At 65.6% G+C, this 22509-nt stretch overlaps 1 protein-coding gene across 10 annotated transcripts in view; it reads right to left on the reverse strand.

Moving 5' to 3' along the window:
* Positions 1–22509, reverse strand: part of KCNQ1 (potassium voltage-gated channel subfamily Q member 1) — a 306866-nt gene that overhangs the window by 213717 nt on the left and 70640 nt on the right. For 9 of the 10 annotated variants that reach the window (XM_045066468.1, XM_045066472.1, XM_045066495.1 and 6 more), the window contains exons 3-10: positions 14965–15091; positions 14512–14590; positions 14041–14137; positions 13448–13588; positions 4550–4660; positions 3792–3887; positions 1713–1835; positions 728–872 (exon numbers count right to left, since the gene is read on the reverse strand). In XM_045066468.1, the coding sequence (XP_044922403.1) occupies positions 728–872; positions 1713–1835; positions 3792–3887; positions 4550–4660; positions 13448–13588; positions 14041–14137; positions 14512–14590; positions 14965–15091 (919 nt within the window). The remainder of the gene's footprint in view (positions 1–727; positions 873–1712; positions 1836–3791; positions 3888–4549; positions 4661–13447; positions 13589–14040; positions 14138–14511; positions 14591–14964; positions 15092–22509) is intronic. The other variant, XM_013059954.2, reaches the window with a different exon arrangement.

Below are 22509 nucleotides of genomic sequence, written 5' to 3' on the forward strand. Positions count from 1 at the left end.
CACCAGCGAAGTGGCCAGATTCAGGCCAGAGCAGAATCGCGACTGCATGGGATGGGGCCGCGCGGTGGCCCAGTGCCCAGCGGGGTGGGCGCTCTGGCCCGGCCCACAGGCAGCCCCGAGGCGCAGGGAGTGGCCATGGCCCCTTTCCGGAGTGCTTTCCGCCCTGCTGCCAGGGGACTGGGACCCCACACAGGGGGATGCATGAGGGGGTCGCCGCCTGAGAACCCAGCACTTGGCGGGCCGGGCGCCCGTCAGCACAAAGCATCAGGTCCAACGTGAGCCTGTCCCTCTCTGCCACAGCCGAGACTGTGACTCTGCCCTTACAGCGCCCGGTAAGCGGGCATGTTCCACTGGGTGCCAGGAAGTGGTCCCAGAAGGAAGAGATGGACACAGAAATGCCCGAAAAGCAAAGACGCGGTGTTGAGAAGGGGACGAGGGCAGGTGCAGAGGGGGCTCTGGAGGTCCTGTCTGCGCTCCACCGGGCGCGGGGGGTCAACACACTGGGGCCGCTTCCATCCTGCCAGCCTGGGGCGCCACACATCACGACTGAGGCAGGGCTGGCCCCTCCAGCCCGGCGTGTGGACCAGGGTGGGGTCCCACCTTCTCAAAAGGACCTGCCTTTGAGCTGGAGGTGGGGGGCAGGATATCACGGGGCAGACTCCAGGTCCACAGGAGCCAAGTGCCCATCCCCGTCCCCATGCCTCCACCCAGGGCAAAGGCTTCTCACCAGAGCTGTCACAGCTGTCCACAGAGAAGTGGTCTGGCTTCCGGTCCTCTGAGACGGGCTCACACGTGATGTGGGGCACCGTGAGCACCTTCTCTCCGGGATTCAGCCCATTGTCCTTGTCCAGTTTGAACTTCTTTCTCTTTACCTAAAACGACAAGCAATAAGCCAATGGTTCCTGGGCGTCCGCTAGCCCCAGAACCCCTTGGCAGTCCCCGCTGGGCACCGGCCAGAGAGCCAGGCCTCAGGGCCAAGCACTGGCCTGGTGCATGCAGACGGGGGGGCCATGGCCCTGCGAGGAGGCTGGGGTCCTGCGGGGGGCTTGGGCCAAGGGGGAGGTGGCCAGAAGCCGGGCCAACAGGTAAACGTCCCAGAGCGCACGGGGGCGCACGCCAACACGGCGGCCAGGAGCGACGGCATGTGCGGGGTGGCCGGCAGGCGGTCCGGGGCCGGCAGAGCTGCTCTGAGGGTCAATGGTGAGGAGATGGGGGACGGGGAGGGTGCAGGGGCCCTGGGGACAGCTGAGCATCCCCACCAGGTGTGAGCAGGGACACCTCGTTCACCACAGCGGACAACCACAAACGACATCCTTGCCCGAGGCCTGCCCAACCCCCCTGCACCACGACCTCAGGCCTCTTCCCCGAGCTGGGATGCCGCCTCCTTCCTGACCGACAACCACCACGCCCCGCAGACAGTGGGACACCAGGGCCCTCTCGAGAGCCTTCTCTGCCACCACAGACCAGATCCCGGCCCATTCTGCACCCTGGGGCTCCTTCTCGGGCCCCCCACAGCCCCGGCCTTGTAGCCCCCATCCCACACACCCCCGGGGCCAGGGGGACCCCGGCAGGGCAGCACCCAGTCATGCTCCCCAACCCCCACCCTGGGCCCGGAGCGGCGGGGCTCCTCTAACAGAGCTCAGCTGAACCCAGGGTCAAAGCCCGGCCTGCTAGCGAGGGATGCCGTGCGGGGGGCAGGCAGGGGCTGTTACCATGACAGACTTCTTGGGCTTGGGGCTGGGGGACAGCAGGGCATGGCTGCGAGCCGGCTTGCGGACGTAGAGCTTCCAGGTGCAGGACTCGGGGTTCTCGGCCGCGTAGCACCTCCACGCTGTCTGCATCAGTAGAAGAGAGAAGAGCGGTCAGCGGCCCGGCCGCCTGACGGCCTCCAGTGGGAGCTGCCGGCACCCCAGCCTGCAGGCCAGCCCCCCACTTCCCAGGGCCTCATGCGCGGCCTGGCCTCCCAGCTTGGACGCCACGCAGGTCTTCGTCTGGGACCCCAACATACCTTCCACTCCTTCCCCCAGCCTGATCCCTTCGTAGAGGCAAAGACACCTGCCGCTGCCTCTCCTCGGGCCACAGCCAGCGGGTGCGCACGGCAGGTTCAGACACGGGCTCAGAAACAGAACACCCGGGCCTGTGGCACCCGGCAGGAGGGGTGGGGGAGCGAGGCCCCTCCCAGAGGCCCAAATGCGGGGTCCCGGGGCCCGGTGCCATCTGCAGTCACGGGGACCCTCTGGACAGCCGCCGCTGAGGATGCACCCTGGGGGCCTTGTATTGGCAGTGGGGCTGGCAAGGTCCCAGGCGGCCGTGACGCCCCCCACGATGGGGACCTGGGCCGACAGGGCAGCCCTCATGCCACCTACGGGAAAGGCCACCCAGGCCTGACCCTCTGAGGCTCACTTTGCCAAGCGGCGGGCACATGTCACGCCCATGAGCGTACTGCCCAGGAACTGAGGTCCCCAGCTCCTGGGGACACGCAGGTGTGCCCGCAGCCCCTTGAATGCCCTGCCCGAGCGTGGGCTTCGCAGGGTTGCACCAAGGCACCAGACTCCACGAGGAGTCCACCGCACTCCGCTCCCGCCTGCAGTCTGCCCACAGTGGCCTGGGCTGGTTTTACGGCCTGATTTATGGTCTCCCCAAAAGAAGAAGGCTGTGGGACCATAAAAGCCGGCCTATGGGGGCCGAGCCCCACAGCTTTACGGCCTCTGCTATTTCCTCCCCGTCCGGGTCCATGTCCAGGCCCCAGACGCGGGGGAGCCCGGGGCTGAGCTCTGGCTCCCAGGTGGAGCAGCGCCTGATGGCCAGCATCCCTCACGGGGCTGCACAGGGCACAGGCAACGAGGCCACAGGGGGTACCCCGGGGCGTCCCTAGCGGGCATCCAGTCCTGGGTGCAGCTGCCCCACTGGGCAGGGGGCCCCACATCCACAGCTGGACACGGACTACACCTGTGCCCCAAGATCCCCCTCAGCTACTCCCCGGGCCGGCCCTGGGCCTGCTCCTCCCCACTCTTCCCTCCCCAGACCCTCTGGGACCTGGTTTTCAGATGATTTTTGGTCTTTGTTAGCCTGAAAAGAACCAGACATTGTCTGGTGGGTTCCAGGGGCCCTGGTTCACAGGGCGGAGCAGGGCGCTCAGGAGCTCAGCCCCCACCCCCCCGCCCACGCTGCTCTTAGGCTCTGTCTCTCCAGCCCCCAGACCTCATCACAGCAGCCCTGGGCCCCTGATCAGCCACCGAAGGGCCCTGGAACCCAGGGTGTGGCCGTGCGATCAGCTCACCAGTCCCACCTGCTGCCACAGGGATGTCCAAGCTCCATGGGGTGCCGGGGACACCCAGAAGGTGCCCATACTGCACAAGCAGGACCCCAGTCCCCCTGAGGGACGGCCGCATGGGAACCCTTCCCTTTTCTCTCCTAGATCTGCTCCAGTGCAGAGCAGGGGTGGGGTGGGGCGGGGGAAGGAGGCTGAGGAACAAGACGCCAAGGTCGGCTTCTGTGGCTGGGAGGGGAGAGGCCCATGGAAAGACCCCTGTCTGGGAGCTGGTCAGGGCGCATCCCTGTCCCCCGGCCCTCCCCGAAGGATGTGACCCTCTGCAGGACCCTGTAGGGAGGGAGCCGAGCAGCCCGCGCTCCCGGGCCCACTAGCTGGCGTGGGCCCACAGTCTGCATCTCGCCTCTGGAGGGATCTGCTCCAAGCATCACGGCAGAGAGCAGCTTTGGGATCTCAGAATGGATGCTGAGATGTGGCGGGTGTGACACGCCGACCGCGCGCCCACGGCGGGTGCCCTCACCTGAATGAGGGAGGCGGCCGCTGGGATCTGCCTGTTGAAGTGCTTCTGTCTCTGCTTCTGCTGGACCTTCAGGGCGAAGCCGGAGCCGAGAATCCCCTGGGAAGCAGCGAGACCAGGGCTCATGTCCACTCGGGCAGCCACTGCCCGGCCCGGCCTGGGGGACATGGCAGGCGCCAGGGGCGCAGGGCAGGTGCCTGGTTGCCAGCCTGGGCGTAAGGTAGCCCCGTCTGAGAGGGTCTGCAGCTGCATGCCCGGGACAGCCAACAGGACAGATGGGACCAGCTTGGTGGGAAGCAAGCCCCTCGTCCATCGCAGAGACCAGTCGTACCCATGTGTGCGGCACGTGCACGGAATCCATACACGTGCCTGTGGGGAGTGACGTGTCACATACGCCCACGCCCTACAGGGACACACGGACCCATGTGCCCACACGGGCAACTAGAAGGTGCAAACCTCATGGTCCACGGTTTCTGGGGAGGACGTGGGTCAAGGCCTAGCTCGGGCCTCCAGCAGGTGCAGGGACTCTGCCTGTGCCATCGCGGGGTGGCTGCTGCTGGGGCCTCCCCGTGTCCCCTTGGGGTGAATCCACGCCTGCACCCGACTGTCTGCTACTGAAGGCCCCCACTGACCACTGCCCACACCCGCTGCCAAGGGCGCTCTGGGGGCAGGAGGGCGGGGGCGCCTTGGTGAGTGGGCCCCGAGCTCGGGGGAGCCCTGCCGGGGGCGCGTGCGCGGCGGCCCCGCCAGGCAGCACCTACCGCCGGGAGCGCGAAGAAGGAGATGGCGAACACAGAGAAGCAGGAGGCGATGGTCTTCCCGACCCACGTCTGCGGCACCTTGTCCCCGTAGCCGATGGTGGTGACCGTGACCTGTGAGAGGGGCCGCCCGGAATCTCAGGACACGCGACCGTCTGGTCCGAGCCCACCCCCCTGCTGTCACGGGGCTCCTGCCCAGAGGACAGCCGTGTCTCCCAGAGCCCAGGCCGTGCAAGGAGCGAGGCCGTGGGTGTGCACAGGGGCGGGCGCCCCAGCGGGACTCCCTGGTGCACCACCTGCCCCGGCCCACAGCAGGGCCGCCGCCCAGGAGGCCGGAAGCTCCCACCGAGGCTGGTCCTCGACCAGGAGGACAGGGGTGAGGCGCCATTTCCTGACACCACTCTGGGTACCAGATGGCTCAGTCCCCCTTCTTCCAAGAGCACCAGACACAGCTCAAGCCGCCTTCTCAGTGGGGGAGCCGACCCTCGGAGCTGGCGGTGGGATCACGGGCACTGCCCCGCCCCAGGCTCCTGTCCCGTTAGCATCTGAGATCAGCTGCCACGGCCTCCAGCATAAGCCTGAATGCAACATCCCATGGGAATCGAGGGCCCAGCCTGGCTGTGCCCGTCACTCAGCTCTGACGCCCTCGGGCCCATGCCTGCCTGGACGCTGGCCCTGGGGCCGCCCAGGGGCTTTGCAAGCATGGGCTTTGAGCCTGGCCAGCAGACCAGGGATGCCCGGGTCCCACATGTGGGCACATGTTCACACCCGGAGACACAGTGGCCCAGAACATCCATGTGGCTTCCTGCCTTTGGAGGTGAGCCTGGCTGGCACCTGCCCGCCCCGCGGTCACCTGGGTCCTGTTCTGAGCAGCCTGGCTTCTCCCCTCCGGAGCCTCCAGGCCAGGCCAGGCTGGCGAGAACAGACTCTGGGCAGCCAGGGAAGGTCTGCACACAGTCTTCCCTCGATGCCCGGCCCCGAGGCGCCAGTATGGGCAACAGGGGGACAGAGAGCCAGGGCAGCCCACAGAACAGATGCCAACGGAAGGTGAGGCCAAACAGGACATGGTGAGGTCTGTGGCAGTGGCCGCCCATCCCGGGACCCTGGTGGGTACTCCCCACCAGACGTGGAGCTCAGAGGGTGGGAGACACCCCGTGGCCACGGCCAGGCAGGGACAGCCACGGGGCCGCCCACAGCGTTGGAGCAGGTGGGAGGGGCAGGCAGGACGAGCCCATCAGCGGGCAGGTGAGTCTGGGCAAGCGCTCAGCTTCTAGCGCTGGGGGCAGCCGGGGCCGGGCACTGCTGAGCCCACGGCAGCCTAACCACACATCTGCTTGGGGTCCTGGGACTTCCACAAGGCCACCGACCCTCAGAAACACACATCCACCCCCCCCAACATGGAACGCCTGGTGCTGCCTATGGCCCTGTCCTGTACATGGGACACCTGAGCCGGTGGAGGCGGGCGCGGACCCACAAATGTGCCTCCCACGCAGCTGAGGCACCACACGCGTGCGCATGCACACACACGCACATGCACACACACGTGCACACGCACATGCACACCCACACATGCACAGACACACGCACGCGTGCACACCCAGACCGCGTGCAGGTGCCTGCAGGGTGGGACCAGACCACCCCAGGGCTGAGGGCCAGCCTGACGACCAGCTGGCAGGTCAGAGGCCCCGGGGAAGCCTGGAGCCCCCTCGTCTGCAGGGCGTCCTCTCCCACGGCCTGCGCCCCACATGGGAGGCCTGGGCCGCAGCTGCCTGTGCAGAGCCCCCGGGCGTGCGGAGCGAGGGCAGGTCTGGGGCTGCCAACGGCGGAGGGCGATGTTAGAGCTACACCTAGCCATTCCGAGAAAGTAAAAATGTTCGTAAAGACTTTTTATTTATATAAACGTAGAGCGGGTCTGTTGCCATTTTAATAAATAAACAAGAAAACTTCTTAAAATGGCTCAGGGGTACTTTCCTCCGCGCTGAGCGTGGAGAGGTATGATCCACACGGGCAGAGGCTCTCTGGGGTCCACAGCGACCGCTGAGAGTGCAGAAAGCACCCGAGACCAGTAAGTGTGCGAGCGGCTGCTGGGCAGGGTGAGGCGGGGGGCTCCCACCTCGGGGGCTAGGTTTAAGGGCGTCGCGGAAAACTCAAGCATACGACCTTTTAAATGACCATAATGAATAAAACAACAAACCTGGTGACGGGAAAGCAAATGGAGGGCCACAGGCAGGCCCCCAAGACCATCTCCCTGAGCAGACCAACCAGCACCCCGACCCGCCAGCCCCACGACAGCTGAGGTGCCAGGGCTCCCTGCGGCGGGCCGGCACACAAGGGGTGTCCAGCCAGGTGTCCCCCACCCTGCGGAGGGCACGTGCCTCTCACACCAGGTCACAGACCCACGTTGTTACCGACGTCCTCTGGCTCTCGGAGGCCCATCCACCCCCCCCCCCCCGAGCTGCTGCTCTTCCTGAGGTCACAGACTCGGGCAGCTCAGGGCACCCCCTCTCCGGCCACTGTGCTCACCAGCTGCCCCCAGTCAGGGTGGTCCGGGGTGCAGAGCTGCACATCCTGGGCCCACAGACGTGGGGAGACACAGCACAGCCCCCGTGGCCCTCCCCTGGGGGCCGGCCACCAGGCAGCGGCCCAGGCGGACCAGCTCACATGCCAACCCGCAGACGTGTGACACCGGGGACAGGGTCGTGGGGGCAGGCCGGAGGGGAACCGAGCCGCCGTCATCCTCTGGAGGCTGGCGCTGGCGTGCGTGCTTGTCTCTGTTTCTTTGCTCACGTTTTGAGGGACAGGAGGTTGAGGGAACTTTCTAGAACCATCCCCTGAGAAGCTGGCCCTCTCTAAAGCAGCCTCTGGAAGGCCAACCTCCAACACCCAGCCTAGAAACCGGGGCTGCCCTGGGGGGTTGGTCGGCCCATCGGGAGGCAGCGTGGCCATCTGTCCACGTGTGGGTGTGACAGCAGTGCTGGTGTAGACACCGAGGGACTCACACCAGTGGTGCATCCACTTGGCCAGCTGGGATGGTGGCATGAGTTAGGGACCAGCTTATGGAGGAGAAGCCGAGGCGGACAAGGGCAGGCGCTGTGCGCGAGGTCTTATCACTGGTAAGTGACTCAGCGGGCACAGCCCACGACACGGCACGGCTGCAGAGGAAAGCCCTGGCCAAAGACTGCTGTGCCACCACAGGCCACCAACTTGCCTGGAGGAGGCCTGGAGGACACAAAGGGGGTGGTCAGGGTGGCAGGACGGACTCGGGCTGTGACTGGCAGGGGCAGGGGTCCTCAGGCACTGGTCCTGAGGGTACGCTTGGCCCCGGCCACCACGGGGCTGCCCTGGGGGCCCTGGCCTGGCTGGTGGGAAACCGCCATGAAGGGAACACATGCTGGCACACGGGGGCTGGGGAACCGCCTGGCCAGGCAGGCAAACAATGGGTCAAAAGACAGCAAACACCCCAAAAGAAACGGACTTCCTTTCCTTGGGCAGAACAAAGTCCCTGAACACAGACCCGCACGGACCAGAGCCTCTCCTTCCGTGAGTCCACGGTCTCCCTCACAGGGAGCTCGGGCTCCAGCCCCGGCCCTGGCGGGCTCGGACAGGACCCGCAGACGGCACACCGTAGACAGGGGGTAACCAGGACCCCGCTCTCTGCCCTTCTCCTGTGCACAGCCCAGAGGCTGGCACAGAGGCTGACGTGTCCACCCTGTAGCAGGGCTTCAGGTCTGACTCCACTTCAGGTCTCAGCTCAGATGTCACCACCTCAAGAAGCCCTCCCTGACTGCCAGGGCAGAGAAGGTCCTCCAGGGACCCTGAAAATGACCTTGTGCAGACCATGGCTATAGCTCTGAGAGCAGGAGACGCAGGCTGTTGCCGTGTCGCTGCACCGGCGCTGGGCAGGACAGCAGCAACGCACCATCACATCTGTGCGTGGAGAAGTAGGTTTTCTTGCCAAGAGCTGGCCTCCCTGGGAGGGCCGGACAGTCTAAGGAGAGTCCTCATCTGCAGCCTTCCTGGGCCTGAGGACCCGGTGAGCCCCACGCCAACCCGAGGAGGCACTCTGCGGCCTCACTGTTTTACGGATGGGGAAACTGAGGAACGGACCAATCCCATGCTCACTGGCCCCAGGACCAGTTCAACAGTGCCGCTGAGTTGACATCTTTGGAAGTGGACACTGGTCTGTCCCCCTCATCTCCCCCCCGCCCCTCTGGAGGCATCTAGGAGCCCCTTCCATGTGACTGGACTTGCCCAGGTCTTTGGGACAGGGATCAGAAACATGAGGCCCTTGGCGTCAGCAGGGGCCGAAACACCTGCTCCGAAAGGGGCTGAAAGTGCTAGAAGTGGGGAGCTGGTCAGGGGCAGAGCGAGATTCTCTAAACCAGAAGGGCTCAGGGGTGTGACTGGACCATGGCAGCCATATACACTTTAGTGTGAATTAGGCTGCTACGGGTCCAACCCAAGTGTCTGGTTTTGGGGAAGACCTAGAGAGCTGTGGCTCGCAAGGGCCCCCCATGGTTCACAGCCAGCCTGTGCTGCCTCCTCACTGGGTGCCCAGGGCCCCAGGCTTCCCATGTCCTTGCTGACGTGACTTCCCCAGCTTTGGTGGGTGTGGGTACTCGTTCGCTACCGAGTTTACAAATGGGCCTGGACAGGTCAGGTAACCCGTGCAGGCCACACAGGTGGTGGGTGGCGGAGCTCCTAATCACGGAGTCACCTGGATTCCTCTCACAGCGTTCCCGCATGCCGACCCCGTCTCCTCCCAAAAGGCTGAACCTGGAGCGTTCTTGCCCTCATAGACACGAGCTGAACACCCCCCTCAGGAGAAATGAACCCTGTTTGCTGCCTTCACGGGGCCCGCCAAGTCACAGAAGAACTCCCTCGCACCCCCCAGGGATCAGCCCGTGGGCAGGAGGTACAAGACGCCGCACTCACCTTGTGGGCTCCTACTCAACCTGCAAAACCCATCGCCAAGGTCCTTTCTCGGGGAAGGAGCCCACAGTCCTTCCCCCACACCCGCTGGTCTATAGGCACAAGCTGGGGTCCTGCAGACTTTGGTTCTCAACCACACAGCACCCGCAGGCTCTGCAGAGAGCTCCAGGCAGAGAGAGCCCCAGAATAGGTGGGGTCTTAGTGCTGAGGTGGGGTCCTGGCTTGCCAACCCCGGGCTCACCGGCCTCAGTTTTTCCAGCTATGGGGAGGTCCTGACACTGGCCGTGTTCTTGGTGGTGCTGACGGGGCTTCCATGTGAATGTCTTGGCGGGGGGGGGTCCTGTCCTCACCCAGGCCCTTACTCAGGCCCCAGGCCCAGCTGACCTCACCTGGCCAGGAGGCTGTCCAGCCCTAGAGGCTGGACCCTTCTGGAACTGCCGGCTGAGGAGAGAGGGAACGGGAATCAGACTCAACGGCGGTTGAAAGGCAGGGACGGGCTTCCAGCGCATTCACTCTAAAAAGACTAAATTTAGAGCACGGGGTAAACAGAGCCCGGCAGCCTCCGGATTTGAGAGACCCCCGGGCGCTAAACAGAGGAGCCCGTGTTTGCAAAAACGGCTTTTCCCTCCACTCAAACTTTAACACAAACAAACGCATTTTGTTCCAAGGCCGAAGAAAAGTCTTAAACGCCTCAGCAGCCGGGCACGGGGCGCCACCCCTGGGGGGGTGGGGGGGGCGAGGGGGGCGGGGCGCCCCCCCCGGGCTGCGGGACGAGAGGAGACACTCAGCCATTGAGCGGACACCCCTGTCAGACGACCCAGAACCAAGGCTTGGGGGGGGGGTTGCTTCTCGTGAAGTCTGGCTGGGACTCCGCCACCCTGGGCTGAACGTGTCCCCCTAGACGTCAGGCCCACACAGACCCTCAGAACAGGAGCGTGTTTGGAAACAGGGCCTCTGTGTTGAGGTGGCTGCAGGCAGAGCGCGCTGGAGATCCTCCTGGTCTTCCTGGGCAGGCTCTAAACCCAAGACAAGTGTCCTTACAAGAGACAGAAGATGTGGCCGCACACCCAGGGAAGCCTGAAGCCCCGGCAGCTGGAAGAGGCAGGAAGGACCCTCCCCGGAGCCTCCGGAGGGACTGCGGCCCTGCCCACGCGTCCATCTTGGCCTTCTGGTCTCCAGACTAGGAGAGACTACGCTGCTCTTGTCTTAAGTGCCTCAGACTGTGGGACTCCAACAGCCTTGCCCGGAGGTAGATACCCCGCTGTCCCCGGTGCCACGGCTCGTGAACTCAGTCATCCGTCCGTACCACAGACACTGCTGAGCCCAGAGACTGAGGACACCTGGGGCCACCCCCAGACACCTCCAGCCCGGACGGGCTCCAGGGCCTCGGCACACCAGCTCCCCCGCTCTCCCCACGCGGGAGATGGCCCTGTCTCACCTCCCGGTGGCCCAGACGCCCGTTTTAGGGTCTATCGTGCGCATCCCTGAGAAGCCAGTCTGGCTTCTGGTCTGCCCCCAGCCCAGCCTGTGGGGTGAGGGCCGTGGGGAGCGCAAACGAAGCCCAGGACGGACACAGTGTGGAGACCAGAAATGGTCCGGCATGTGGCCTTTGCCAGCCCCCCATGGGTGTCCCAGGGCAGCACCCCCTCTCCTGTCTGCCCCGGGCAGGGAGCCTCGGGGCCGGCGCCCCCTCCTGCGGAGGGAAAGGGAGACAGGACATGGGGAAGGGGCAGAGAACGAGTGCTGGGCGCAGTTGCGAATCCCCAAACTCGCTGGAAAGCCCCAATCAGGGCCGGCCCCGTCTTGCATTTCTTGAGGTCTGTCCGAGACGCGCCAGGAACACAGCCCATAACTCAAGCCTTGGGGGCCGCTCCTGCCCGGACAGCTGCAGGGGCAGCCGCGGCTATGAATGGCTCCGTTTGCCCCGGAGCCCCGGGGGGCGGGGGGCCCGGGGCGGCCCAGAGGCGCAGGGCCTGGCGGGAACAATGGCCAGGCCAGGGCCCGCGGTGGCCGAGGCTGGGGCTGCAGCTGACGGCGAGGGCTGGGGCACCGGTGCCAAGCTGGGCACAAAGGGGCTGTTTTCCCGGCCGGCGGGCGGATGTTTGCACAGGTGTGGGAGTGGGGGCGCTGCTCGGCCCAGGGCTGGGGGCAGGGGAACAGCCTCAGCCGCCTGCCGCGCCTGGGGCCGCCCGCGAAGGCAGGGAGGGCAGCCCCAAGGCCGGGCACCACTGATCAGCCGGGCCTCGGGCGATCACCCACACACTTCCTCCTGGCTCTGGGCAGCCTGTCCCCCCATGGGCCTGTCCCCGGGGCTTGGCCCCTCCACCCGCCACTGGCAAGCTGCCCATGGGGGGGCTGAGCCCTCCCGCCTTAACCTGCTAGGGGCTGCCGCACCTGGGCCAAGGGGGCTCACGGATGCCAGAACCGGGGCTGGAACCGGCCCAGAGCTGGGTCAGCATGTCCTTCCCTTCCTTGAGCAGCCTGGCACACCGGGAGCTTCCAGAAAAGACACAGACTCACCGACATCGGGGCCTCCCCGCGTGCTTGGCCTTGCAGGCGTGAGGCACAAGCACGGCGGGGCGTGGGCCGGCCTGGGGGCCACAGCAAGGCTTCCCAACGCCCCAGTCCGACTGGGATGGGCCCCCTTTCAGGAAGAGGGTGGCGAGCCCCAGGAGAGAGCAAGGCCCACGTTTTCTGGACGGGAAAAGACCGGGGGCAGACCTGGCTGGGGCCTGCCATGGCTGTGACCCCCCGCCCAGTGCCCCCAAGACTCTGTCCTGCCCCCAAGGCCTCGCCACAGCTGGTGTCCCTGCACCCCCCGACCCTCCGACCCTAACGAGCCCGGATGTCTGCCGCCCCACCCCCAGCTCTAAGGGGCTCCGCACCAAGTCTCGCTCAGCCTGTAATGAGGGCCACTGTTTCCCACTCCGCTGCTGCCGGCTCCGTCCTAGAGCCCGCGGGGGCACTAGCCGGCCGCACCCCAGCGTCTGAAGGAGGGAACAGTGGAAGCGTGAGGGCCCGGCCTGTGGCCACAACCCGTCCCTCCGCGCAGCAGCTGTCCGTCACGGGCTGCGGCACGGCCTTGCCCATGTGGTTCCCGGGCCCCTCGCAGTCCTTGCGGCTGGGGGAGCTACCAGCCGCCCCGCACAGAAGTGCCCAGGCCCCTGCTCCCAACAAGGCCGAGCTGCGGTGGAGGGTGTGGTCACGGGCGCCCCTCATGCCCTCAGCGGTCGCTCCGCGGGCCACACGGCAGGGACGCAGGCAGGACTCGGGACGCATGTGGCTGGCGAGGGCCGTGCCTGGCTGTCCACAGCCAAACTCGGTCCTAGGTGGGATGTCCCCCGTTCCCACAAGCCTGGCCTGCTGGGAACCCGCCCGCCTTACGTCCACTTCTCCCGCAAACTGGCAGCCCAGCGAGCCCAGAGCCACCCAGCCCAGGCTCTGGCCACTTACAAGTGAAGCCGGGGTGCCGGGCCCCACCGTCATGTGCCCAAGGAGCCCATCTCTGCAGCCTGGGGAGCCCTCATGTCTCGGGGGCAGAGCCCAGCCACCGCACCTACAAGCCTGGTGCACTGTCCAGAAAGGGGAGCGCTCTTCCATTCCCTCGAGGACTCAACCCTCACGTCCTGGGTTATCTGCTGTCCAGCATTGCACTCCTCGGCACAGGGACACTCCCGGGCCAGCACAGACCCTCCTGGACAGGCCCTGCGCCTGACCCTCCCCTCCCCACGTGGCCAGAGCGAAGGATGGATGGTGGGTGCCCTGGGACGGGCCACACAGAGCCCAGCCTTGGGGCGGGCAGGAGCTCCCGGCCTCCGCACACGCCCCGTTGCCCCGTCAGACACCCGTATGCCAGCTCCGAGACACCGAGAACCTCCCCATAGTGTCCTCTGGGCACGAAGGGTCTACCATGGGGCCCCAGACCCCGACACCCCCGGCCCCACCACTGCCCGGCGTGCCCCCACTTACCACCCCCCACCACAGGGCGTCCGCGTAGCTGCCAAACTCCACTTGGCCAGAATCGTTCACGGCGTCCTTCTCGGCCAGATACACGAAGTACGAGGAGAAGATGAGGCCCAGGAAGCCGATGTACAAGGTGGTGATGAGCTCCTGGGGGCGGGGCGGGCGCAGGGCGCGTCAGCTGAGGCCTTGGGGCGGCCCGGCCTCCGTGCCCATGCTCCGGACAGACATCGCAGACCGGGGGGCCGGCCCCCGGCAAGCTCCGGGCTCTCCCGACGGTTCGCCATGAGTCCCCGCGTGGCTCCCCTGCCCACACTGACTTCGGCCCATGCGCCACCACCCCATGCTCCGCGGCTGGTGTCGGGCCGCAGCTGTTGCCCGGAGGGACAGGCCGGCTCGCACAAGCTCCGACCGTGCCTCACCTTCGCAGGACAGGCCCCGTCCCCTCTGCGGCGCTGAGCTCTCTGAGCCCCTTTCCCCGTCCCGCACTCTGTCCCACACTCTGCCCCCAGCTCTTTGCCCTTGGCCGAGAGGGTGGCTACCTCGTCTGTGCACCCCCTCACCCGCCGTCCGGGCCCCTGCACCCCACCCAGTCCGCCCACCTGGCGGTGGATGAAGACCACGGAGCCCAGCAGCCTCCAGGTGCCACCCTGACGGTCCACGTGCAGCATCCGCAGGATCTGGAGGAAGCGGATGCCCCTGTGGGGGAGATGTCGCTGTGCCCTGCGCCCGGCTCACCTGCTCAGCCCCTCCCCCCAGCTCCTGCCCGGGGCCGCCCCTCAAAGCCTGGCTCAGAACCGCCCCCTCAAGCACGGGGTGGGAGGCCCCACCCAACCCTCAGGTCTCCAAACTCCTCTGCTCCTGGGGGAGGCCCTGGGATCACCCCAGTGGGCAGATGAGCAGACTGAGGTCCCCAGAAGGTTAGGTCCCAGCCCAAGTCCTAGAAGGGCTCATGCTGGGCCTCCAACCCGGGGAAACCTAAGTCCGTGTGGGGTCAGAGCCTGCGCCCCCTCCCCCAGGACGCTGCCTGCGGTTCTCACAGCCCAGCCGGGACAGCCTGTGGCCCACTGTACCTGATGGCCGAGGTAGCAAACACCTGCCCTTTGGAGCCCACGCAGAGGACCACCATGGAGGCCAGGACCACGATGAGGTCTGGGGAGGGATGGCGTGTCACCCAGCCAGGCACCGGCTCAGGAGAAGGAGCCTCGCGGTCGGGAGGACATGGCCCCTCGGACAGGGAGACCGGCTCTGTGTCTCAGGCACCCCCAGGCCCACCTCCCAGGCCGCTGGGGCGGCAGACCCCCCGCAACGCCGTGTCCAGTGCGACCAAGCCGTCCCCGCGAGCAGCGGCTGAGGCTGCCTCCTCCACAGCCGGGCTCAGAGGGTCACCCCGTGGCCTCAGGGGGTCTCTGTCTGCTGGCGCTCATGATGGAGCCCACCCTGCCGGATCCCCCTTCCCGGGGAGGGTGCCCAACCCGTGGCCAGGAAGCTGGGGGCGAAGCTCCGCGGGGGCAGGCGGGACTCACCGATGATGGAGATGGGCTTCCGGGCAAAGCGCAGCCTTCCCCAGATGCCGACGTACTTGCTGCGGCAGCCTGCTGACCAAAGGCGGACCACGTACTCCGTCCCAAAGAACACCACCAGGACAATCTCCTGCGGGGCAAAGGGGAGTGAGCTGGGGGCCTCCATGAGAGACGCCCGAGGGCAGCGGCCCAGGCCCTGGTCTGCCGGGGGTGGGGGGAGCCGACCGCGGGGCCCACCTGGACAGCGCGGCAGTCCAAGGCCGGGTCCACCAGCAGCAGACACCCGCTTGCTCTTCTGACCAGGGCCCAAGCAGGCCCAAGGGGATGTCCACACCAAGGACGTCCCCCAGGGACATGAGAAACATGGTATCTTGGGGCCCACATTCTCTGGCCAGCACTCACATGAACCACAGAGTCCCCAGAGCTCAGGCCATACATCTTGATTTGGGTGCTGGGGACACCCGTCCTCGTGGGGTGGTCCCTGTTTTGCTTCAGAGCCCCCATACCGGCCAGGACACCCCATCCAGGGGTGCTTGGCCGCCTTCCCTGGGGCCGAGACACAATAGCTCCCAGGGTGGTCGGGTGGGGGTGGGCACCCAGAGCAGGAGGGGAAGGGTCTCAGAGGCCATCTCTGGCCGTCCCCTCCAAGGAAGGGCGGGTACCAGGTCTGCTGTGGACCAGTGCCCCTCGGCAGTGCTGACCACAGTCAGGGCTCCGGCCACAGCGGTTCCCCATTTCAGTCTGGGGTCAGGCCAGCCCAAGGAGCAGAAGCCAGAGTGCTGAGGGCTCACATCCAGGCCACGAACGATGGATGGTCCATGGACACAGGGACTGCTGGGTGGACTGCTGGGTGGAAGACGGGTGAAGAATCAAGTTCAAAGGAAACCAGGCAGCCCAGACCAAGCAGACAGGTTCCAAGAGACACAACCCTACCGAGGTTTCTCAGAAGGACCTGGGACACCTTACTAGGTCCATAGCTAGTGAGGAGACTGGACCTCGCTCTCCCATCAAAGGGAAGCCATCGTCGGTCAATGGAGGGGACCTGAAGCTCCGCTGGTGAATTCTAGCAAATGTTCAGAGAAGAACCCATCAATTTTCCTCGAATTTCTCTGAAACATGGAAGAAGAGGGAGCACTTCCTAACCCATCCCATGAGGCCGGCAGCCCCGAGAGCAAAGCCAGAGGAAGCCCCTAGGAGCAGAGGGGCCCGGCCCAGGACCCGAGCTGCCTCTGGAGCGTGTTGGAGAGATCCACGCCACGGCCATGTGGGATTCAGGTCTGGAAGGCAAGGATGGCTCGGCGTAAGACAATCGACCGCAGGAACACATCATGTTCACGGAAAGAAGGAAAAGAAACACATGACCTCCATTGACACTAAAAAGTGTGAGAAAATGCCACAGCACTTTGTGCTGCAAGCAGGGAACAAGTCAGGACGACAAGGAGACCACAGGCACCTAACGCACGCCACATCTGGCAACCCCACAGTAAGCAGCACACCACTGAGGACAGGAGCTACCTCTCCACGGTCAGGAGCGAGGCAAGAACCCCCCCGCCGCCCGTGCGTGCGCCACCGGGCTCCGAGATCCCGCCAGGGCAAAGGAGAAGCGAGACGGCCTCTGTTCTCAGGGGACGTGACCTCACGCGTAGGAAACTCCATGGATCCCCCCACACGCACCTGTCAGATCTTACTAGAATTCCGCAAGGCTGGGTACAGAGTCAGCCCGCTCGAATCATCGTGCTCTCTCCACCGCCAACGAACCACCTTCCCAAGAAATGACAAAAACGCTACGGCTTACGGCAGCGTCGAAGAGAACAAAAGTCACGGATTAACCAAGGAGGACAAAGACCTGCGGGGCGAAAACGGGAAAACGCTGGGACAAGGGACGGAAGGAGACACACAGGTGCACGAGGCCACGAGGCCAATGCCCCGAGAATTATCGACAGATGCAGCACCGTCGCTCCCCAAGCCCCCACGGCTTGTGTGTTTCAGAGAAACAGAAAAACTTATCCTAAATTCATGCGGCGTCTCAAGGAACCCTGAACAGCCAACCAAAACGGGTCTGTCCATACAAGGGACTATCACTCAGCCTTACAGATGGAAGAGATGCTGACACTGCCAGCGTGGACCCATCCCGGGGGTGCTGCCGAGGGGAAGAGACCAGCCGTGCTGGCCTCCGGACGGCCCCCTGCCCCATCTTATCCTGCCCCTGGTGTCTGGCCCTGGCAGGGGGCCCCTGCTCCCAGGCCCCACCACGGCCCTCCCTGCCATGAGGGGGAGGCTGGACAGGGTCCCCTGGCTCCCAAGTGTCACTGACTAGGACGCTTCTGCCGGCCAGCCTGGGCTGGGGGTCAGCTCGGCGGATAACGGCAGGAAAGGTGACCCCCTCCCTTCTGCGAAGAAGTTCTCCGTCCATAACGGGGGCTGCGAGCGAGGCAGGGGGACACGAACCTGCAGGCTCCATGACCTCTTGGGACAGCGTCGGATCCTACCCTAGCCCATGGCTCTGGGGGCCGCGGCCTGGGCTGGAGGCTGGCTGAGCCCACCAGGGCCGGGGCCACGCGCACCGCCCAGCCCCCGCTCCACGCGGATCTCCTGAGTGAACGGCCGCGAGACGCAGACGGGCCGGTGAGCGGGCTGAGCGCGGCCCGTGCACAGGTCTCCGTCTCGTGCACGTGCTCCCCGAGAACCTGGCCCTGCCGGGTCCCGGGCGGTGGGATGAGCCCGTGGTCAGTGAGGAGCCCGCGGGGCACGGAAAGGGTGGGCCGGCATCTGGCCGCCTGCCTTGTCCCTGGAGTGGAGACACGGGCGCCGGCATCCTCACGGAGGAGGGCTCCCCTGGCCGCCAGGTGGTCCCCAGAGGAACCGTCCTGGGCGCCTCCGTCCCAGCTCCACAGCCCACTCACCACCCGGGCTCAACGCTCTCTGGTTTTTGTCTCATTTGCAAGTATTTGCTTGTTACTTAAGCGCCCTCCCCAGCTGTGTCCTAAAGAGATTTAATGCACCAGAAACGTCTTGTTTTTAAAAACAACAACAACAACAGCAAAACCTTTCAATAAACAAGTAGCTAACAGGGTGGCTGTGTCTCCCCCGCCTCCCAAACTGTCTTGCTCTCTCTCACACGTCGGGAGAGCCAGCGGCCGCTCGAGCTCCCCCTGCCCTCCCAGGGCCGGCCGTCTGAGAACGTGGTTCCCCTCTGGAGGGCTGAGGTGTAGGAATAATTTAAAACCATGCTAATCCTCAAATCCTGTTTGAGGCTGGAAAGCAGCACGAGGCCCAGCGGGCTGCACAGGGCGCGCGTGGAGTCGGAGGCAGGCCCAGACCCAGGCAGGGCCCAGCTCACGGATGCTGTGCGGCCGGCACGCTGGGAAGGGCGGGAAGGAGCCCTTTACTGTCCAGAGGCGTGAGACGGAGTGGATGGATGTTTGCTCAGAGACCAAATGACCTCTACCGTGGGCAGCCTCGGACTCTGGGTAGGGTGTTGCACAGGGTCAAGGCCTCAGCTGGGGCCTCCGCCCCAGACGCTGCTGGCTGGGCCCTCCGGGGGCTCCCTGTGGCTCAAGCACTCCCAGGAACAGGTTTCCTGGCCAGCCTGGCCCTGTGCTCTCTCTCAGAGCCGCCTGTCCACTGACCTGGGTTCGGGAGGGCCGGCCGGGCTAGCCCACGGCGCTGGACCAGCAGGGCCCTGGGAGGATGTCATGGAGGTGCCCTGGCCGCCCCAGGCTGGACGCTGCGTGGGGGTGTGACTGGGACGGACCGTCCACTTGCGGAGACTTGGGGGTGGGGGATGGTATGCGGCCTGCAGAAGGCTGACCCCGTCATCCCTGGTGCCAGCCCGGCTTCAGCGACCGTACCCCCGTGCACAGCAGGCTCACGGAAGGGCAGGGCCCCTTCTTCCCGGTTCCAGGCTGAGGGAGCCCAGCTTCCAGCCTCAAGGCCCAGACTCAGGGAGGTGACCCACCACCCTCTCGGTTTTGTCCACTCCGACAGAACAGGCCCAAGGGCCATCTGTCTTCACATACCAGGCCCTAAGCAAGCCCGAAGGTGGATGAAAGGGGCCTCAGGCTCCCTGCAGAGGCTGCTAACCGCTGTTACCTCCCCTGGACCCCGTGCTCAAGCCTCCGCTGCCCCTCCTCGCTGTCCGTACAGTGCCCTTACATTCCAGGGCCTCACCCCAGCCTGTCCTGAGAGCCTCCCATCGCCCCACGGCAGCCCCATACCCCAGGGGCTGCCCCCCCCACACACACACATAGCGCCTCTCTGGGTTCTTACACCCTTCTCAGCCCAGCTCAACCCGCCTCCACCCCCCGGAAGCCCCGTCCACCAGCCCCGTGGAAGCCACCTGGCTCTCCCTCCAGAGACAGCCAGCCCAGAGGCGCCCTCGGCCAGCCCTGCCTGGGCCCGCCTGGGCCCGCCTGGGCCCGCCTGACCCTGGGAGTGCACCCGGGTCAAGGATGCAGACCAGGAGGCTGGGCTGTTGGTGGAGCATGGCCCTGAGCTCTGCCCCGCAGACACAAGGAGAGAGGCTGTGCTTGTGACCGGGATCTCGCCGAGACCACAGTCCAACCAGAGGGACAAAGGGACCCCTCCTGCCCCAGATACCGTCATATAGACAGACCAAGCTGGCCCCGGCTGCAGGCCCCGCGAGCCACGGTGGGCGCGGAGACAGAGGTGCAGACGGAAGCACCTACAGGACGCCGAGGGGCTGAGCAGCCTTCACTCGTGTCGTCCCAGGGGCCTCAGTCCAGGCCGAGCCTGGGCTCTCCGCGGGGTCTCCCTGGCGGCCGGTGGAAGGGCTGGTCCACGGTGGCGTCGTGGGTATGATTTAGACTTTTAAGCACACAGTTCCTAGGCAAGAGCCCGATTAAAAACCAGGTAGAGGGGCACCTGGGTGGCTCAGTGGGTTAAAGCCTCTGCCTTCGGCTCAGGTCATGATCTCGGTGTCCTGGGATCGAGCCCCGCATCGGGCTCTCTGCTCAGCAGGGAGCCTGCTTCCTTTCCTCTCTCTCTCTGCCTCTCTGCTTCCCTGTGATTTCTGTCAAAATAAATAAAATCTTTAAAAAAAAAAAAAAAAAACAAAACAAAAAAACAGGTAGAGGATCCGAGCAGATGTTTCTCTAGAGAAGACAGAGGAGGGATGGACAGACGCGTGAGCAGAGGCTCCAGCCGGCCAGGCGACAGGGAAACCCAGATTAGAATCAGGACACGACGCCACCTCGCACCAGTCCGAACGGCTCACGCCAAAAACACGCCGGAAACAGGTGCCGGCGAGGGCGCGGGGAAGGGGACCCCTTCCGCTCCATGGGGGACAGAGCCCTCGCCGGGACAGCCCTCACCGGGACAGCCGCTCTGGACCACAGGACCGAGGGTCCGCGGAGAGTTGAAACAGAGCCGACGACCCAGCCGCTGCACTGCTGGGGGTTTCCCGAAAGAAACAAAAACACTAATTCCACAAGTACACGCCCCCCGTTCACAATGGAAACACTGACCGCGGCCACCCTGCACGCCGCCCACCTGTCCACGGGGGCGAGCAGAGAAAGAAGGGGTGCGTGCCGACGAGGGGAGAGCACGGGAGCCGGTGCCGGCGCCGGCCGCAGCACAGACTGGGGAGGAGGGCAGAACGGACACGGTGCGATTTTTAAACCAGAAAGCCGCGCCGTGGGCCCTGGGGCTGTGGGGTGAGCTCTGGGGGTGGGGGTGGGGTCGGGGTCTCAAGGGGACAGAGTTTCTGTTTGGGAAGATGGAGAGTCCCGGAGACGGGCGGTGGCCGGCCGCACAGCACGGATGTGTGTAGCGCCCGGAGCTGGGCCCCCAGACGCGGCGCAGAGTGGCCGAGGGGTACGTGTCCCCGTCTTCATGGCTGCCACTTGCTCCGGGGAGGGGAGTGCCCGACGCCCGGGCCCTCGCAGGGCCTCCTCCCGCGGGGACCGCAGGGAAAGGGAGGCGCAGAGGGCCAGCTTGGGGTGGTGCCGTGACTGAGGGGGGGTCTCCCCACTTCCCCCCTGCCCAGTTTCACCGCAGTGTGGTCCGAGTGTGCGTGGCGCTCCCAGAGGGCCCCAAGCCAGCGCGGACGTGCCACAGCCCAGGTGCACCCACCCCCCCGCTCGGCACTGAGAGGCCCAGACCCGAAACCCCGCCGTTTGGCTGACAAATACCAGGTCCAAGTTGACTGAGGGAGAAGAGCCCCGAGTCCCAGGAGGGGGCACGTGGCCTGCACACCGGCCTGCACCTGCCCTCAGGGTCTGGGGGTGATGGGATTGTGACAGCAGATCTGCCAATCCCGGGAGGGCAGATAAAGGTTCCGAAAAGCAGGTGCTTATCTGGTCTCCCCGCGAGCGCACACGGGGGAAAGGTTGCCGATGACTCAAGCGTTTCGTAACTGGGGACCCACGGCGCCGGGAGGGGATGAAGGTCACTGGTCACCTTATCTACGCGCCTTCCTTATCAGCCTGCGAATCCTCAGTGGGAAGATGGTCCAAAGCCCGTGTGCGCGGAGGCCGGCGCTGCCGGCATCGCGGGCCGCAGACGCCCCGGGAACGTCCCGGCCACGAGCTGCTCACGTGTGACAGGCAGCTGGACGGCCTGAAGGGTAAACCGCTCAGATGAGCTGAGCCTACAGCCCGGCTTCGGTCTGGGAAAATATTTTCTCTTTGGCTAAACAGTAAAGGCCGCCTCCCTGACCCTTCCTCTCGCCCGTCCCCGGGTTCTGTGATGTTACTACTCCGTTATCTTTACGTGAAAAATTTTCAGGAGAGGCGGACGGCCAGCCCCCAGGGGTTAAGTGCTGGGGACTGCGGGCCAGAGGGCCCTGCGGGTTGTCGGTGGGGGAGGGGAGGGCAGAAATCGGGGCCAAGGACAAGAGGACCGCCGCCTTCCTGGCTCTGGCCGGCTTGGGGACGCACCCTGGGGACGGCTTTGCAGGCACTCCCGGTCCCCCCAGAGGCCTCCTCGGGGAGAAGGATCCCCAGACTTTCCAGGGCAGATGGGACACCGGCGGGCGGAGAAGGGGGAGCGGAGACTGGCAGAGGCACAGTGGCGTGGGTGACCAGCGTGAGGACCTTCTCCTCCTCCCCCCACAAGCCTGGGAAACCCGGGGGCCAGCCTGGGGCCAGGAGGCATCCCACGGGGCGGGGGGTGCAGGGTGCGGTCCCTCCAGCCCAGAGCCTGGACAGCTTTGGGGCCGGCCCAGCTGTTGTACCTCCACGTGGGAGCAGATAAGCCACAGGGGAGCTGCTCTCAGCATTCCCAGCTGGCCCGAGAGCACGAAGCAGGTCTACAGACCGCTCAGAGCACCCTTTGTTCGCAGACAGCCTGCGGCCAGCTGCTCCCAGCTGCGTGCCCGTGCTGAGGGCTCCTGGGCCTCCTGGTGACATGTGCCGAGCACAGCTGGGGCCCTCCATGCACACTCGCTGCCCACCCTGTGGGACACCAGACCCACCCCAAGTGACCCCACATTGGAACAGGCACCACGGCGCAGCCCCCCAAAGGGGGCAGGAGGCCCATGCTGGGCTGGGGAATATACCCCACCTGCCTCTCCTGGTCAACTGCCCC

Source organism: Mustela putorius, unplaced genomic scaffold, assembly GCF_011764305.1.
Source record: "Mustela putorius furo isolate JIRA1106 unplaced genomic scaffold, ASM1176430v1.1 tig00000127_pilon_pilon_pilon, whole genome shotgun sequence".
Classification (NCBI taxonomy): Eukaryota; Metazoa; Chordata; class Mammalia; order Carnivora; family Mustelidae; genus Mustela; species Mustela putorius.